The sequence below is a fragment of the Hypanus sabinus genome, chromosome 4 (assembly GCF_030144855.1).
Source record: "Hypanus sabinus isolate sHypSab1 chromosome 4, sHypSab1.hap1, whole genome shotgun sequence".
In the NCBI taxonomy this organism is placed as follows: Eukaryota; Metazoa; Chordata; class Chondrichthyes; order Myliobatiformes; family Dasyatidae; genus Hypanus; species Hypanus sabinus.
The window spans coordinates 163730803-163750424 of NC_082709.1; the positions used below are offsets into that span (position 1 = coordinate 163730803).

At 42.0% G+C, this 19622-nt stretch overlaps 1 protein-coding gene across 2 annotated transcripts in view; it reads left to right on the top strand.

Moving 5' to 3' along the window:
- Positions 1–19622, top strand: part of epha3 (eph receptor A3) — a 268476-nt gene that overhangs the window by 165748 nt on the left and 83106 nt on the right. For both annotated transcript variants that reach the window (XM_059968667.1, XM_059968668.1), the window contains exon 5: positions 6649–6984. In XM_059968667.1, the coding sequence (XP_059824650.1) occupies positions 6649–6984 (336 nt within the window). The remainder of the gene's footprint in view (positions 1–6648; positions 6985–19622) is intronic.

Consider the following 19622-nt stretch of genomic DNA (forward strand, 5'->3'; position numbering starts at 1 on the left):
GAAACAGGGGTCACCGGTTTAAGAGCCTAATTGACTTCTTCAGGGAAGTAACAAAGGAAATTGATGAAGGTAGAATGTGTTGTATGTGGATTTTAGAAGAGCTTTTGACTAGGTTCCCCATGATAGTCTCAAAAAGTACAGAGGCATGGGAAACTTGGCTGTATGGATTTGGAATTGGCTTTCCAACAGAAAGCAGAGGTGATGGTAAATGGAATGTATTTTGATTGATGGTTTTTAGTAATGGTATTCCGCAGACATCTATTCTGGGACCTTTGATCTTTGTGATTTTTATAAGTGACTTGGATGAAGAAGTGGATGTGTGGGTTAGCAAGTTTGCAGTTGGCATGATGGTTGGTTGTCATATGAATAGTGTAGAAGGTTGTTGTAGGTTACAAAGGGACATTGGTAGGATGCAGAGCTGGGCTGAGATGTGGCAGATGGAGTTGAATCCAGAAAGTGTGAAGTGATGCACTTTAGAAGGTCAATCTTGAACGAAGAGTACAAGGTCAATGTCAGGGTTCTTAGCAAAGTGGAAGAACAATGGGATCTCGGAGTCCATGTCTATAGATTCCTTAAAGTTGATATGGTGGTTAAGAAAGCGTATGGTGTATTGGTTTGTGGTTTGAATTCAAGAGCCATGAGATAGTTTTGCAGCTCTATAAAACTCTAGTTCGATCACACTTGGTGTGTTGTGTTCAGTTCTGCTCTGCCTTTACCATCACCTCTCCCCTTACCAGCAGAGCACTTAACACTCCCTATGTTCCAAAAGTACCTGACCTTTCCCATTCCCCTCCCCATACTTTGCTCCAGTGAAAATTAAAAGCATGCCCTCTTATATTAGATGGTGCTGACCTGGGAAAAAGGTCATTTGCTATGCACAGTATCAGTGCCTATCATCACATTGTACACCTCTCATCCTCCCTCATTTCTAAGAGCAAACCCCAAGCTTGCTCAACTTTTCCCCATAAAGCATACTCTGTAATCCAGGCAGCATCCTAGTAAATCTCCTCTACACCCTCTCTAAAAATTCCACATCCTTCCTATAATGAGGCAACCATGAGAAGGCTCATTCACGGGGGAACTAGGAAATGGAAGTCTTCTTCTTGCATATTCTGTCACCTCCACAGACCGGCTCATTTATTGCCTGTTGTTGATGCAACACTTAGATATACAGAGATGTAAAGGAACTTCTTCTTGCAGAGGATGTAGAATCTCTAGCACAAGAGAGGAAGTGATGCTTTGGGTACATTAGCCAGGATCATACAGTGTGTCAGGATATGTTTCAGGGGCCAAGTGACCTTATTTTCTCGTGTTCTTGTGACAGCTGGGTTCACCTCTGCAGAGGTACAGGGGGAGCTCTCTATGGACAATCTTCCCAGCTCAGAAGATGACAGTCTGCCTCAACCTTAGATGAAATTATGGGTGTAGGATTGTATCTGGTATGAGAGGAAGAAACATAGAATTGCAGCTTCATAAGGTATTTGCAAGTGTGTTGTATACAAAGTTAAGTTTCTATACATGCATATTTATAAAATGTATTCTTTTCAGAATCACTTTTCTAGTCTGAGCCAATTACGTTTGCTGATTAGCCAGATGTGTGTGGTTTGTGTGACAAGTTCATGAGAGGAAAGCAGTGAGGCAATGTGAAGCCTGGAGCTAGATTTTCTCCGGTGGCTTTGCTAAAACTGGACAGACTATTGGATTCAAGAAGGTAAGGGGCACCGAGTGTCTATGTTTGTGTAAGGGTAGGGGGGCAGTGAGGCAATGAGAAGTTTGGAACTAGATTTTCTCCAGTGGCTTTGCTAAAACGGGACAGACTGTTGGATTAAAGAAGGTAAGGGCCACTGAGTATCCATGACAGGAACATGTCGAGGTCAAGTGCAAGCAATTGAAGGAGATTGCATTATTCTAAACAAATAGTGACGCCACGGTAGTTTAGTGGTTAGTGCAACATGATTAATGCACCAGCATCGCGGTTTCAATTCACCACTGTTTGTGAGGTGTTTGAAAGTTCTCCCTGTGACCATATGGGTTTCCTTTGGGAGCTCTAGTTTCCTTCCACATTCCAAAGGTGCACAGATTACTAGGTCACATGGTCACTTGGTCACATGGGTGTACAGTAACCGAACAGGTCAGACTCATTGGGCTGCAAGGGCCTGCTACCATTCTGTATCTTTAAGATCAATCTTCCCCCTACTACATCAAGGTCTGCATCCACCACCTACAGCAGGTTTTGCATTTTCTCAGAAGAATCATTAATCAGTCTGAGCTCACAGATGACCTGAGGGATGGCTGAAAATGCATTTACACTTGATTTTGGCAACCATGACACTGATGCTGATATAAAAATTTCACACCCCATTCTGGACAGTGCTCTGCAGATGAATTCACTCCCACTACCACTTACCCCATAAAGGTCATCCACATTGTTACAGTAAAGAATGAATTCTGGGACAGAGTGTTCCCACTGAAGCCTTTGCTCAAATGTGGAACCAATAGTCCTGACCTTGAACAGCAATACACAAAGCCTGTGAAGGAAATGAATGAAGTTTGCTCTGTTAAATGAGAGAGGAAACCCCAAAGCCATAGAATCTGCCACTTATTGAAATAATTTCCCACTGTGCTGAAGAAAATGGACTGATTGGAAACTTCTGCAAAGTTATTGCAAAGATTGCCCATTAAAAGGCATATAGAATCTCAGGAAAGGTCTCAATCTGATGACATCAATGATGGTTAGTGTTTGGACTTGGCCAAGTATCTCTCCATTAGACTCTACCCTGAGGAACAAGGGCATGGGCAGCAGAAACCTACCATCTGAAGAAAAATATGTTGGAGTATGTCTAAGGCAGTAATACACCAATAAACCTATCAAACTGTCTTAATGAATTGGTTTGTGTGACAAAAGGTCATGACCAAAGACAACTGCAACATTGCAGAGGTCTCATTAATTGAACCCTGCTGGTTACAAGGGAATATGATGTAAATTAAATTCCTCCAAATGTTACTGTTTTGAGGCAGACTGTACACTTTGTTCTCTCTATTACCATGTTTAAGCCCAAACATAACACTTTAGTACATAATAGTTCACATCTCGTTATATTTAGCCGGTGCCATATTTTACGTGGTTTTACTGTTTGTTGTCCTGTCGAGAAGGCAATTTATCAACTAGCACTGGTGCTGTGAACAGGTTTATTTGAATGCAGCCGATCCAAAGCATCATCAGGTCCAGTAGAGACTGATTGTGACCAAGGTGGCATCAAGATGGAATGAATTCCTCTCTGATTATAAGCAACCAAGTTAAATAATTCAAATAGTTTTACTGGTAATACTCTTGGCAGTGTGGAGGATCTGAGAGGTCATGCGGTCTGTGTCCATTAGACAATCAAAGCTGCTGCACAGGTTAACAGTGTTGTTAAGAAGGTGTATGGTGTGTTGGCTTTCATTGTGGGATTGAGTTCAAGAGCCGTGTGGTAACATTACAACTTGGTCCGACCCCACTTGGAGTACTGTGCTCAGTTTTGGGCGCCTCACTACAAGAAGGATGTGGATACTATAGAGAGAGTGCAGAGGAGATTTACAAGGATGTTGCCTGGATTGGAGGGCGTACCTTATGGGAATAGGTTGAGTGAACTTGTCCTTTTATTCTTGGAGCAATGGAGAATGAGAGGTGACCTGATAGAGGTGTTTAAGATAATGAGGGGCATTGATTGTGTGGATAGTCAGAGGCTTTTTCCCAGGGCTGAAGTGGCTAACAGGAGAGGGCACAGTGTTAAGGTGCTTGGAAACAGGTACGAGGTGTTGTCAGGGATAAGTTTTCACACAGCGAGTGGTGGGTGCGTGGATTGCACTGCCAGTGGCGGTGGTGGAAGTGGATATGATAATATGATAGGGTGTTTTAAGAGATTCTTAGATTAGTACATGGAGCTTAGCAAAATAGAGAGCTATGCGCTAAGGAAACTCCAGGCAGTTTCTAGAGGAGATAACATGGGTCGGCACAACATTTATTAGATTAGTTTTATCATCTATACATCGAAATATCAAACATAGTCATTTGAGTTCACAAGCAACACAGTCTGAATATGTGCAAGTGCCATCATGTTTCTGGTGCTAGAACGGCTTGGCCACAATTTGCCAACCCTAACTCATATATCTGGAATGTGCGAGGAAACCTATGCTGTCACGTGGGGAACGTACAAGCTCCTTACAGATAGTGACCGGAATTGATCACTGGCATTGTAAAGCGCTGTGTTAGATTCTACACTACTCTGCTGCCTATGGTGTCAGTTAATGACTGGAGTCACCACAGCATTAGCTGACATGCCAGTGAAGTTTCCCTATGAACCTCATGATCGGCAACTTTATAGGGTAGCACATAGGTGAAGCAGATAGTGGTGTTGCTTCACACCTCCAGCAGCCCAGATTTGATCCTGCCCCTGGGTGTTGGCGATGTGTAGCTTGCACATTCCCTCTATCACCGTATGTGTTTTCTCCCACATCCTGCAGTTTCCTCCTGTTTACAGAAGCTGTGTTATTGGAGAGTTAATTGGTTGTTGTCAATAGGCGGTAGAAGAATCACAATTGAGTTGATAGGCGCAGGACACTGAGTAGATCACAGGGAAATGGGTGGGGAAAAAGGACATATAACATTGCCTTAAGAGCTAGCGTCAATTTGATGGGCTGATTGGCTCCCTTTCTGTTATAAGGAAACATAAGAATGTGGAACACAGAAAATAGGCCCTTTGATCCACGATAATTGCGGCAACCATGATCTCAAATGAAACTAATTCCATCTGCTTGCACTTGATCCAGATACCTCCATTCCATTCTTGTTCATATGTTTATCAAAATGCCTCTTGATTGTTACTGTCAGAAGTGGTATTTATTACCAATGTGTCCTGGAACCTACCACTTTCTGTGTAAAGTGATTTGTCCCACACATCTCTTGTATATGTTCCTCCTCTCACCTTAAAGCTATGCCCTGTAATGGGGTGACCAGAACCAAGCATAATACTCCAAATATGGCCTCGCCAAAGTTTTGTACTGGGGCAACCTCATTTCCTGATTCTTGTACTGTACTCAATATCAGATATGACGTTTCATCAGTGAAAATGCTGATTTCTGAGAGGAACCAAAAGAACGCTGAATGCTCTTGTCTTGTTGGCCATCCCATTAGTGTACAGTTTAAGTGAATCTGCCATTTTTGCATTGTTTATTAGCTCAGACTATTGGGCATTCCTTTTCTTCCCATATTGAACATAAATGGCTTTGTAATCTATTAATAGAAAGATCGGGAAGGACGGATGCTGTAATTGAATGTAGGAACAAACCCTGGAATGTCAGTGTATTAGGACTGATGACTATTTGAACTGTGAAGACTGCGTTGCCAGGGTGACTTAAGATCTGAGCTAGGAAAAAAAGAGTATTAAAGTTAGTGAAGCAATGTTTGACGACTGCTGGCAAGAAAGTTCTGGTGGTGCTCTGGATAGTAATCACTGAACTGCCCTGCTTGCATCAAACTTTGAAATCATCAAACTAAGTTTAAAGATTACAATGAAATTAAATTTAGCCAATGTCACTGTTTCTGTTTAGGTGGTTGGTTGGAATTTTCTCGTACTTTCAAGCTTTAACAATATGTTTAGGTTATTGCTTTTTATTATTTTTTTTTCTGATTTTATATAATTATAATATTCATTTGAATTCATTCCCATTGACATTCCCTGCTGTTTTCTGAGGTGTGAACCTTAAAGTAGCAGATAGAGGAATTTCATACCAATGTGTTAAAAAATTCAGTTCTGATATGGCACGGCTTAATTTCAACAACCTCCATACAAATACTGTGAAAATGTAGCTCAGTAACACTCTGTGGATTGCACAAAGTGCTCAAACGCTGAAATGTGAGACAAACCTGCCTGCCTGCCTACTTATCACCTGACTGGACTCACCACTGAATGTAGAGGAAATATTAAGTTCTCAAAGTTATGGCATTGCAGAAGCAACGGAGACATATGGCTTAACGGAACCAATGAGTGGGCAAAGTGAGGCAGCTTTATACCAACATTTATAAAAGAACTGGTGCCACTATTGACCTACCAAATGCCAACTTAAACTAAGCCCACAGGCATTATTGGATAATGGTTTATTATCTTGCCTTACAAATATAATAGAAATAAGGAATATTAAATGAAGAAAAATTCAATAAAGTACCTCTATGCTTCATAATTCCAAGGGTTAATCAGTAATCTATGGGGCTTCTAATACTTAAATACTCGTTGGAGAAGGATTAATAGTTCATTTCACATTAAAATTAAGAGCGTATATGAATCCTTTTCGTGTGTCGTATTTTCTTCTGTTAATAAAGTCAGACATCAGATACATTCATTCAGCAAGGTCTGAGGGCTCAAAGGATTAAGCTGAAATTATGGTAAGCCAAATTTAATTAAAATATTATTGCTGGCTGAAGGATCACATGGTTCTGCTGGTTTTCCTCCGCATCTATCCAGCCCACAGTGATTTCTGTCCCCGTTTCCCCCCCTCCCCAGTTTAAACTATATGAGTTTATTGTAGGTGAATGGTTTTACTGTATTTTAGGGGAGTGGCAGTTAACAACTTTCCTGTTTGTTATTTTTTCCTTTTCTCCGGTGGTCTCAGGACCTCCTTCCATTCCGAGAAACGTGTTTTCCAACATCAACGAGACGTCGGTGATTTTGGACTGGAGCTGGCCAATTGATGCAGGGGGCCGCAAAGATGTTACCTTCAGCGTCTTCTGCAAGAAGTGCAACGTTGGCCCCAAGCAGTGCGAACCCTGCCTGGGCAATGTTCAGTTTGTGCCACGGCAGACTGGGCTGGCCAACACCACCGTGACGGTGGTTGACCTGCTGGCGCACACCAACTACACCTTCGAGATCGAGGCAGTGAATGGAGTGTCTGGGCTGAGCTCGGTGCCGCGACAGTTTGCTGCCGTCTCCATCACCACCAATCAGGCAGGTAAGTTCGCTCTTTATTTGAAGAGGGGGAAAAGAATCAAAACGGTAAATGATTTAAGATGGAACTGTTTTCACTGGCATTTATGTGATTAACTGGAGGGCAGAGGGGAAGGATGGGAATTTTCTTTTAACCTGGTGAGACGCTGCAATCTGTAATGCATTTTGAACATGGAGGAACGATGGATGTTCAATGGTAACTTTCAGCAAGGCCAAGCAGATCAGAAGATAATCAATTGGTATCTCTTTCAGAGGGTCAACAAGCATGCAATGACTAAAGCCTTTATATAATGCTGTATGTTCCTGGGAGCCCCAAGATTTGTAGATTTTGGGTCAATTACAAAGTATTTCTTTAAATACTGAGTCTTAATGATGTTATTGATCACTGACTCAGAATCCAGTGGATGCAAAGAAACCATAATATTGAATGCAGAGCCTGCATTCCAGCCAATGCATGGTATGATCTACCTCCACAGCAAGGAAGCAACATTTTTTCACTCTATCTTGATACACGTGATGATACTAAAACAACACCAATAAAAGGAAGCAGAGTCTTATTTGTACAGTGCAATTCCTTCTATAAAACTTGGGCAGAAAAGCACATTGAACGTTTTTTTTTGCTGGAGCTGTCATATTTATTGGCAGTATTATGACCTGTGGATGCCAGCTTGAATTGTTTAACTATCTAAGAAGATTAGTGCAAGGTTATTGTCTGTATTCAACTCCCTGGGTCACTGTGGTTTGGAGAGTAATGGCGGTGCCAGACAGCTCTTCTGTACAGCTCCATTTAAGAAGCAGCTCCACCCATGACCCCGTCTTTCCTTCATTCTGACTGTAATATTGACATCACATTCCTTGTGGGTTTAGTGTGGTGTCTTCACAGTTACCACTGTGACTTCTGTAATCATTCTGTTTCTCTCTGGCTTAACCATTCTGTATTGGGCATGGCATTTTATATAGGTTATGCCAGTAATTTTGAGTGAAAGGAATTATGTTTTACCTCTCTTGTGTTGCTGTGGCAATGCATCTCACTCCTTATTATGCATAGAATACAGTGATTTTTAACCACTTTATATTCACATTGTGCAGCAATTTAGCATCAGGAGCACAATAAAACCAGCTCTCCAATGACGTTATAGGATTAATATCATTGGAGAGTATAAGTGTATAAGAAAGGGACACAACAAAACAAAATTATATTAAACAAACTCCATTACATCCCAAAGAAGGTCTCATCTGAAAACATTGACTCTTTATTCTTTTCCACAGATGCTACCTGACTTGCTGGGTTCCTCCGCCACTTTATGTATGTTATTCCATTACATAGTTATTTCTTCAAAATATTTTGGCAATGCTTGCTTTACCTTCTGGGTTTAAAAGAAAGAAACAAAATCCTAATTGAATGCAAACATTCATCAGAAGCACTGGCTCCGTAAAGGATGTTCTCTTTGTTTCAAAGTAGAAACAACCAGCAGGCCAATCGCCAGATGAGGAATAAGCAGCAGTTAAAATTTCTGACTTGACTAGTTGACTCTGTTTTCCTGTCCTCAGCAGCTGCCTGATCTGCTCAGTGCTTCCAGCATTTTATATTCTTATCTCAGACTTTCAGTACTTGCAGTTTTTAAAAATTATCTATTATATTTTTTATTTATTTAATCATCGGCCACCTTTTTCTTGGGCGTTTTGCCCGTTTATGCCTGGGGCAACATGGTGGCGTAGCAGTTGGCAAAATGCTGCTACAGTGCCAATGATTTGAGTTCATTTCCCGTCGTTATTTGTGAGGAGTTTGGACGTTCGTGTGAGTGCTCTGGTTTCCTCCTGCATTCCAAAGAAAAATGTATCAGTTAATAGTTGTTTAAGTGGTCACATTGGTATAATTGGATGATGCGGTCTCTGAGTTGGAAGGGACTGATACTGTGTAAAAATAATATAAAAACAATTAATATTTATTTATACCAGGAAGAGGTTCCTCTTATGCATTCATGGGATGTAGACTTTGTTTATAACTTGCTGGTGACCCCCTTTAGGGCTGTCTGTGTGAGCTCACATTATTCTTGTGGATCTGGAGTTATGTGAGACAATGGCTAATTTTCCTCCCTAGAAGGCATAGTAGGTACATCAAATGATTTTCTTCACAGTCTGATTGCTTCATTAGCACCACTACATAAAGCATCTTTTAAAATCTATTTTTTACTTCATTAACCAAAATTGTGTTCCCAAATTGGCAAGATGGGACTTGAATTCAGATGTTCCTCCTGCGTTGGTTACTTTTTCAGCCCAGGCTTGGTCTCGGAACTGAAATGCTACTTCAAACAGTCGCACGTGACAGCGCATGACTCTGGCCAGGGATCACGAGTAAAAAGTCCTGACATTCTTGGTCCTGTATTGACCAGAAACATTGAGAGTAAATTGCAACACCAGTAGCCATTGCCTAAGCTGAGACCAGCTGAAGTCACGAGCAGGAGTTGAATTTGAAATCTCCTTTGTCTTTGGAGCGTGGCAATATAATTGGATCTGAGTAACTACCAAGTGAAAAAAGATGTTTTGGTGTCCCCTGTGTCATCATTTGTAGCACTTGTGTTTTCAGTTAAGTCACCATCACTTAAGGGATAAAGGCAAACAAATATTTTCATAGGGATTTGTTAAGTAACATCTGTTTATTGAATGTATAAAGTTGTACAATAGAAAGCATAAATCACAATTCAGCTTAATATAAACATAGGCTTGCAGAAATTTAAAGAACAGATGAGTTTATTATTTTTAATCATTTAAAGTGCTTGAGCTAAAGGACTTGCTTAAAAGCAGCAATTGTTTAACTTACAGAGTTGTTGTTGGCTGAAAGCCCTTGATTGGTATCTTCCCTGATTGAAAAATGTAGGGAATTTAAAGGCGCTGTACCTTTACAGCACTCGAATAAATCCGAGTCAGTGCTCGATGTCATCACTCTCTCCCCCAGAATGCATTTCAGAAAACTTAAAAACCATTAAGTTCATTGGTGGCTTTGACAGAAGCCTTTTGCCAAACCCTACAATAAACATTCCGGGGGCAAATCCCCCTGTGTTGTTAATGAAGCCTCACCATCCCATCCAGGGTGTGACAGCAAATTAAATTGTCCGCTGCAGCTGGCCCAGGTAGGTGTGAGCCCAGGTGGCCCAAAGGTTGCAATCATTCCAGGATTTATAATCCTTTAAACTTTAATACTTAAAAGATCTGAAGTGTCCATGTGACTCAAGCTTCATTCAGCTTTCACCTTGTAATAAGGCAGCTTTGATATTCAAAGACATTTGAAAACATTAGACAAAAGCAAAATGATTTAAAAAAATATCCTCCTCCCTTTTGCCCAAAGTCTGCATAGAAATTGGTAAGCTCTCAGATCCTGTAGCTGGGCTGACCTGGATCTGAAAGGCAATTCCCAGTAGAGCACAAGGAATCACAACTAAACTGGATCCCTACACCAGAATGATTGCAAGGGTTAGCAATGGAGCATAGTAACAGATGTGGTCCCAAAAGTTACTCCATCTTGTATTTACAATATTTACATGACAATCCAGGATATCTCTCCATTGGAGTGGATAACAGTGACAGATGAACCCTTCAGAAACATTGGCCACGAGCCAATAATCTCAGCCCAATGAGAACCCAGTGCCAAAATGGATTGTGTCCCATGCCAATGTGTATGGGCAGCAACTGGGTAGGTCTGCCCAATGCTGGCTGAATACACTCTATTTAATTTTTCCCCTCACTCTCCCCTGGATCGGCTTGTCTGGAGATCAGAGGCCTGGTGCCTGTGAGTCTGGGCCAAGAACTGGAAGCTGGAGGCCCGATGTCTGTGAGGATGAGAATCCAGAGCCAAAGCCTGGAGGCCTGGAGGCAGCCTGTCCTGGAGTATGGAGGCCTCTGTATGTGTGAGAGTAGGAGGGTGGGAAAGGGGCTTGTTGTCCTGTTGTTGCCATGTCTTGTTTAGTCGTCACTGTTGTGTTGAACATTGTGGGCATGCTATGTTGGAGTAAGAATATGTTGGGCCAGTTGTGAGCTACCTCAGCACATCCTTGGGTGGGCTGGTTGTTAACACAAATGACACATCTCACTGTATATTACACATGATCAATAAATCTAAATCCGAACCTGTGGAGTCTCCATATATTCAAAAGGAAGATTAACAGAATCTTGTATGTTAACGCAATCGATGGGTAAAGTGTTAATGTGGTTATCAGATCATCAGATCTCAATGCTGACCAGAAAACCACAAGAAGAAATTACAATAGCACCACTCTGGCACTGTGTCACTCACTTAGAACCACAATGTCAGCCCAGTTTGCTGGCTTAACTCCTGGTAGGAAGTTCAGTGCTCAGTCTGCCATAGATGTCAATAAACCGTGAACATTTTTAAAAGAACGCAAACACATTTCTGGGATCATCAGTGAGTTCTGGACACCGTGGTGAAGGAGCATGTGGCACAGGGAAATTAGAAAATAGTAAAATAAAATGTTGAACTAAAAAGCAAAACTATCTTTGGTTGTGGTTAATTAGAGATAAAAAGCATAAAGTGGTGGAATAGGGCATAACTGGGGAGAAGAGCATTGATTGATAGGTGGGAACATAGGTCTCCTCTTCAGTCAGGCTTAATACCTTCAATTACCAGCTGCTGCTCTCCCAGTTGTCCATTTTTGTTTAGATGATTGGCACCAGAACAGGGTGCTCCACAGTTGATTTATAGGAGTGTTTAAAGAGGCAGAGGTCCAATTAGTTCCCACCCAGGTATTATGTGGAGTATCTGGCGCAAGAGTAGTAATGGATTATGAGTGAAAAATAAATATCTGCACAGCACTAAGGTCTCCTTAAGATTTTCCAATTGCAGAGGAATAAAAAAAGATGGGTATCAACTGTTCTATTATACTTAACCTGGCGTTTTCCTGCCCTCCCACATTCTAGTTGGAATGTACAGCTCTCATTGGAACAGATAAAAAACAGAATAATATTGAAAAGTAATTTTTTCAATGGTCAGCTGTGTGATCTTCAGCAAATTATAGCAACCTGAGAAGAAAATCTGATACAGTATGCAATTATGAATGGGAAGGAGGTACAACCCTCACAGCTCCAGCAGCCCATGATCAGTTCTGACCCTGACTGCTGTCAATGCAGAGTCCTCACATTCCTCCTGTAACTACAACAAGCAGAAAGGCTGATTAATACCTACACCCCTTCACACTCCCCTCTACCATTACATAATCAGTTCCTGTAAGAGTGTCCTTCTGTACACACTTCAATGCTAACATCTCTTTATGGACATACATTTAGTCTATATATCTAATTTAACTTATGTATTTATATTTTTTGTTTTTTATTATTGTGATCTTTATCTCATTGTGCTTTTTTAATTATTGTGTTCGTTAGCATTTTTTTGCTGTATCTGATCCAGAGTAATAATTATTTCATTCTCTTTTACACCTGTGTACTGGAAATGACATTAAACATTCTTGAATTTTGAATACTAGAATGTTAATTGGCTGCAGTAAGTGATTCATCGTAGGGGAATGGAAACAATAAAAAGAATCAAAGAGAAGATGATGGACATATGTGAGGATCAATAACTTGCAGAGAGACAGAGAAATAAGGTAAATGGAATGGAGCATATGGGATTGCACACATAGAAGTCAGCATGGACTCAAGTTTAAGTTCAAAGTCAAATTTATAGTCTTCTATATATATATATATATATATATACACACAACCAAACAAGACAACATTCCACTGGACCATGGTGCACCCACAAAACATATATCCCACACAACACATAAAACAAAATATTACTAGAAATAAGTTAATAAAATATAATTCAGAATGCATGCAGGGTGCAGTGCAGGTAAACTGTAAACAGCTCGCTGTCCGAGTGATGAGGCCTTGGTGGTGGCAGGGCATTCACTAGTCTCACAGCCTGAGTGAAGAAACTGTTATCCAGCCTTGCAGTTCTGGTTGTGATGCTCCTGCACCTCCTTGCTGATGGTAGTGGGTCAAAGAGTTCATGGGATGGGTGGTAGAGATTCTCAAAAGTGCTTCAGGCCCTTCGTCTACAATGGTCCCGGTAGATGTCACAAATGGGGCAGGGAGGCCACAGAGATCCTCTTGGTAGTTCTTGCTATCCTCCGAAGGGTCTTGCAGTCTGTTGCCTTGTAGCTTTAGTACCACCCAATGATGCAGCCAGAAAGGACACTTCTGATGGTGTTCCTGCAGGAAGTTGGCAGAGAGATTTGCATTCCTCACTCTCCTCAGAAAGTGTAGATGCTGTTGTGTCTTCTTGACTAATGAAGAGTTTTTGTGGGTCCCAGTTACGTGCATACCAAGGAACTTCATGCTCTTCACTCTCTACACAGCATAGCCATTGATGTGCAATGAAGAGTGGCCTTCTTGAAGTCCACAATCATCTCTTTTGTGTTGTCCATTTGAGACGCAGGTTGTTGTCCTCGCACTATTTAACAAGCCTATCTACCTCCTCTTTGTATGCCAACATATTGTTGTTGCTGATGAGGCCAACCAACTCAGACCGACTGTGGTCTTTACATCAAGAAGTCCAAGATCCAGTTACAGAGAGGAGTGTTGAGCCCCAACAAAGGCATTTTACCCACCAGCCTCTGAGGGATGATCGTGCTGAGCAGAGGTTGATAAACAACATCCTGGCGTAAGAGGCATTGTTTTCAGGGTGGGATCGGACAAAGTAGAGGGCCAAAACTATGGCATCATCAGTGAAAAGTGGGATTTTATACGATCCATTACTGGCCACTCAAAGCATTTCATGATTATTGAAGTCAGTGCCACTGGGCAATAAATTTTTAGGACATTTACTACAAACACGAGAAAATCTGCAGATGCTGGAAATCCAAAGCAATACACACAAAGTGCTGGAGGAACACAGCCAGCCTGGCAGCATGTATGAAAAAGTGCAGAAGCAGTGAATGTTTCCATAAGACATAGGAGCAGAATTAGGCCATTTGGCCCAACGTGTGGGCTCACAATCATGGCTGACCCTTTCTTCCCCTCCTCAACCCTATTCCCCGGCCTTCTCCCCCTAACCTTTGATGCCATGTCCAATCAAGAACTTATCAAGTTCTGCCTTAAATACACCCAACAACCTGGACTCCACAACTGCCTGTGGTAACAAATTCCACAAATTCACCACCTTCTGGCTAAAGAAATTCCAACACATCTCTGTTTCAAATGGACACCCCTCTATCCTGAGGCTGTGCCCTCTTGTCCTAGACTCTCCCAGCATGGGAAACATCCTTTCCACATCTACTCTGTCTAAGTCTTTCAACATTCGAAAGGTGTCAATGAGATCCCCCCCCTTATCCTTCTAAAATCTAGTGAGTACAGACCCAGAGCCATCAAACGTTCTTCATATGATAACCCTATCATTACTGGAATCATCCTTGTGAACTTCCTCTGGACCCTCGCCAGTGTCACCACATCTTTTCTTAGATGAGGAGTCCAAAACTATTCACAATACTCAAGGTCAGGCCTCACCATCACATCCCTGCTCTTGTATTGTAGACTTGGAGTGAATGCTAACATGGCATTTGCTTCCTTACCACTGACTCAACCTGCAAATTAACCTTTAAAGTGTTCTGCACAAGGATTCCCAAGTCCCTTTGCATCTCAGATTTTTGGATTTCCTCCCCGTTTAGAAAATAGTCTGCACATTTATTTCTACTACTAAAGTGTATGACCATGTATTTTCCAACATTATATTTCATTTGCCACAGTCTTGCCCATTCCTCTAATCTGTCGAAGTCCTTTTGCAGCCCAACTATTTCCTCAACACTATTTGCCCTCCACCATATCGTCTGCAAACTTGGCAACATAGCCATCTATTCTATCATCTAAATCATTGATATACGGCATAAAAAGCAACCGTCCCAACACCGAACCCTGACGTCAACCAGACAAGGATCTTTTTATTCCCACTCACTGCCTCCTTCCAACCAGCCAATGCTCTAACCATGTTAGTAAGCATTTTAGTTTTGGGCCGAGACCCTTCATCAGCGCTGGAAAGAAAAAGAATTCAGAGAAAGAGGGTGGGGGGAAGGAAGGAAGAAGTACAAGGTGGTAGGCGATAGGTGGAACTGGAAGAGGGGGCGGGGGTGTGATAAAGAGCTGAAGAAGGGGGAATCTGATAGCAGAGGCTATAAGACCATGCAAGAAGGGGAATAAGGAGGAGCACTAGAGGAAGTTGATGGGCAGGTAAGGAGATGAGGTGAGAGAGAGAAGCAGGAATGAGGAATGGTGTTGGGGGCAGTTAATGGAAATTCAGGAAATCAATGCTCATGCCATCAGGTTGGAGCCTACCCAGACAGAATATAGGGTATTGCTCCTCCAACTTGAGTGTGGCCTCATCATGACTGTAGAGGAGGCTATGGAATTGAAATGGGTGATTACTGGGAGATCCCACTTTTTCTGGTGGATGGAGTGTAGGTGCTCATTCTGGCGGATGGTGCTCAGCGAGGCAGTTCCCCAATCTACGTTGGGTCTCACCGATATATAGGAGGCCATCTTGGGAGCACCAGATGACCCCAACAGAGTCGCAGGTGAAGTGTTGCCTCACATGGAAGGACTGTTGGTGCTCTAAAGGACAGTGAGGGAGGAGGTGTGGGGGCAGGTGTGGCGCTTGTTCTGCTTGAAAGGATAAGTACCAGGAGAGAGAACAGTGGACGAGTAGGCCATTTGCTGTTGATCTGTGGGGAACCGGAATGAATGTAGCTGCTTTGAAGCCTGCAGGGACAGTTGCCTGTTTCGAACAGAAATTAAAGATGCCCGGTAAAACCTCAGTCCCTCAGCACCTGCCTAACAGTGCAGCCATGTGAGTGGTTATCCCGACCAGGATCCTTCTCATCTCATCTGTGGCCAGAGAGAATATCAGGTCTGAGTATCCAGGGCAAGGATGGGTGATAGCCTTGTAGGCTCCATGAAAGTCGGTATAGACCAGCCCTAAAATATCCACTCACCTGGTTGTGAAGTTGACATGCTGGTGGAATCTTTGCAGGACAGTTTTTAAGTTGGCATGACTGACGTCACCAGCAACAAAGGAGACACCATCAGGGTGAGTGGTTTTGAGGTCGCAGATGGTGCCATAAATCTCCTAGCACGTTTCTGCACTAGTACAGGGGATGAGATATAAATAACAACAATCAGAATAGCAATTAACTCCTTTGGTATTAGAAGAGCCTGCACTAAGGTAAGCAGAGGGCCGTTACTACTAAGCTAATCGCACACCATTTCTTATTGACGCAGGCACACAAACCTCCTCCGTGGGTTTTGCCAGAGGTTGCAGAATTTCTGTCTGCTCAAAAGAAGATTAGGCCCTCCAACTGAATAGCCAAGTCTGGAGTAGTATCATACACTTGCCAATGCCTCAAGAAACGTGCCAACATAAGCAAGGACCACTGCCAGCCCAGTCATTCTCTCTTCTCCCAACCAGCAGAAATTTGTAAAAGCTTAGGGCACACATCATCAGACTCAGGGACTGCTTCTAATTCACTGTTATTAGACTCACTTATCAAAATAAACTTCTCATATGCTAAAAGATGTACTTTGATCTCCCAATCTACTTCGTCATGGCTCCTGTATTTTGTTTATCAACCTGCAGTGCACCTTCTCTGCATTTTGGTTTCTTTTAACTGCTTCGACGTTCTTATGCAAGGAATGATCTGTCTGGATGGTAAACAAAAGAAAAGCTTTTTATTGTATCCCAGTAAACACGACAGTGACAAAACAACACCAACAGACATAAGACCACAAGACCATAAGATATAGGAGCAGAATTAGGTCATTGGGCCCATCAAATCTGCTCTGCCACATCACCTTTGCTGATCCATTTTCCTCTCAGCCTCAGTCACCGGCCTTCCCCCATATCCCTTCATGCCCTGACCAATCAAGAATCTATCAACCCCTGCTATTATTTTAAGAATTCCACAAATTCACCACTCTCAGGTTAAAGAAGTTCCTCCATACCTCTGTTCTAAAAGGATAACCCTCTATTTTGAGGCTGTGTCTGCTGGTCTTAGACGTTCCCACCATGGAAACCTCCTCTCCACACCCACTCTTTCACCATTCAATAGGTTTAAATAAGGTCACCCCTCATTTTTCTAAATTCCAGTGAATACAGGCCCAGAGACATCAGATGCTCTTCATATGAAAAACCATTCAATCCTGGAATCATTTTTATGAACCTCCTTTGAACCCTCTCCATTTTCAGCACATCCTTTCTAAAATAAGGGGCTTAAAACTGCTCCACATGAGGCTTCATCAGTGATTTATAAAACTTCATTATTACATCCTTGCTTTATATTTGAGTCCTCTTGAAATGAATGCTAATATCACATTTACCTTCCTCACCACAAACTCAACCTGCAAATTAACCTTTAGAGAATCCTGCACAAGGACTCCTGTATCCACCTGCGCCTCAGATATTTGTATTTTCTCTTAGTCAGCCCTTTTATTTCTTCTACCAAAGTGTGTGACCAGACACATCCCAACACTGTGTTCCATCTGCCACTCTGCCCATTCTCCTAATCTGTCTATGTCCTTCTGTAGTCTCACTAGTCCTACATGCTCCCACTTGCTTTTGTGTTGTCAGCAAGCTTTGCAACAAAGCCATCAATTCCATCGTCCAAATCATTGACATATAACGTAAAAAGAATCAGCCCCAACACAGATCCCTGTGGAACACCACTAGTCACCGGCAGCCAGTCAGAAAAGGCTCCCTTTATTCTCACTCTTCGCCTCCTGCCAATCAGCCACTGCTTTATCCATGCTAGAACCTTTCCTGTAATACCATGGGCTTGTAGCTTATTAAGCAGCCTGATGTGTGGCACCTTGTCAAAGACCTTCTGAAGAACAAAGTACAGAACATTCAACTATTCTCCTTTGTCTTCCTCGCTTGTTAATTGTTCAAAGAATTTCAACAGATTTGTCAGGAAAGACTTTCCTTTGAGGAAACCATGCTGATTATGACCTATTTTATCATGTGCCTCCATATACCCCCAAACCACATCCTTAACAATCGATTCCAACATCTTCCCAACCTGTGAGGTCAGACTAACTGGCCTATAATTTTCTTTCTTCTGCTTCTCTCCCTTCTTGAAGACTGGAGTGACTTTTGCAATTTTCTAGTCTTCCAGAACCATTCCAAAATCTAGTGATTCTTGAAAGGTCACCACTAATGCCTCCATGATCTCTTCAGCCACCTCTTTCGGAGCTCTGGGGTGTACACCATCTGGTCCCATCTACCTTCAGACCATTCCGTTTCCCAAGAGCCTTCTCCTAGTTATGGTAACTACACACACCTCATGACACCTGACACCTGGAACTTCTACCATACTGCTAGAGTCTTACCCAGTGAAGACTGACACAAAATACTTATTCAGTTCATCAGCCATTTCCTTGTCCCCCATTACTTCCTCTCCAGCATCGTTTTTCAGCAGTCCAATATCCACTCTTGTCTCTCTTTTAAACTTTATGTATTTGAAGATACTTTTGGTATCCTTGTTAATATTATTGGCTAGCATACTTTCATATTCCATCTTTATCTTCTTAATGAGTTTTTTAGTTACCTTCTGTTGGTTTTTAAAAGCTTCCCAATCCTCTAACTTCCCACTGATTTTTGCTCTATCGAAACCCTCTCTTTGACTTTTACATTGATATTGACTTTCCTTTTTGAATACTTCTTCCTCTTTGGGATGTATATAACCTGTGCCTTCTGAATTGCTTCCAGAAATTCCTGCCATTGCTGCTCTGTTGTTATCCCTGTCAGTGCCCTTTCCCGATCAAATCTGTTCAACTCCTCTCTCATGCCTCTGTAATTCCCTTTACTCCACTGAAACATCTGACTTTAGCTTCTCCTTCTCAAATTTCAGGGTGAGTTTGATCATATTATGATCACCCTCCCCTAAGGGATCTTTTACCTTAAGCTCCCTAATCAATTCTGGTTCATTGCGCAACACACAATCCAGAATAGCAAATTCACTTACGGGCTCAACCATGCACTGCGCTAAAGAGCCATCTCATTGGCATTCCAGAAACTCCCCATCTTGTTATCCGGAACCAACCTGATTTTCCCAATCTGCCTGCATACTGAAATCCCCCATGACTATTGTAACGTTACCCTTTTGGCATGCATTTGCTATTTCCCATTGTAACTTGTAGACCACATCCTTATTACTGTATATAACTCCCATCAGGGTCTTTTTACCCTTGCAATTCCTCAGCTCCATCTACAATGATTCAACTCCTTCTGACCCTATATCACATCTTTCTAATGATTTAATTTCATTTTTTACCAACAGAGCCAATCCAGCCCCTCTGCCTTCCTACCTATCCTTTCAATACCATGTGCACCTTTGGACATTGAGCTCCCAGCCATGATTCAGTGATGCCTGCAACATAATACTTGCCAATTCGTAACTGGGCTGCAAGTTCATTGACCATGTTCTGTTTTCTGCATGGAACATCTATCATTTCATCCCTTCACCAAAAGGGGCAATTACTCTTATCTATTTTTATATTAAACTTATTTTGTATGATACATTAATAAGCAATTATTTACAACCAAATTATTCACAGTAACATTATTTACTGCAGGGCATCGCTACT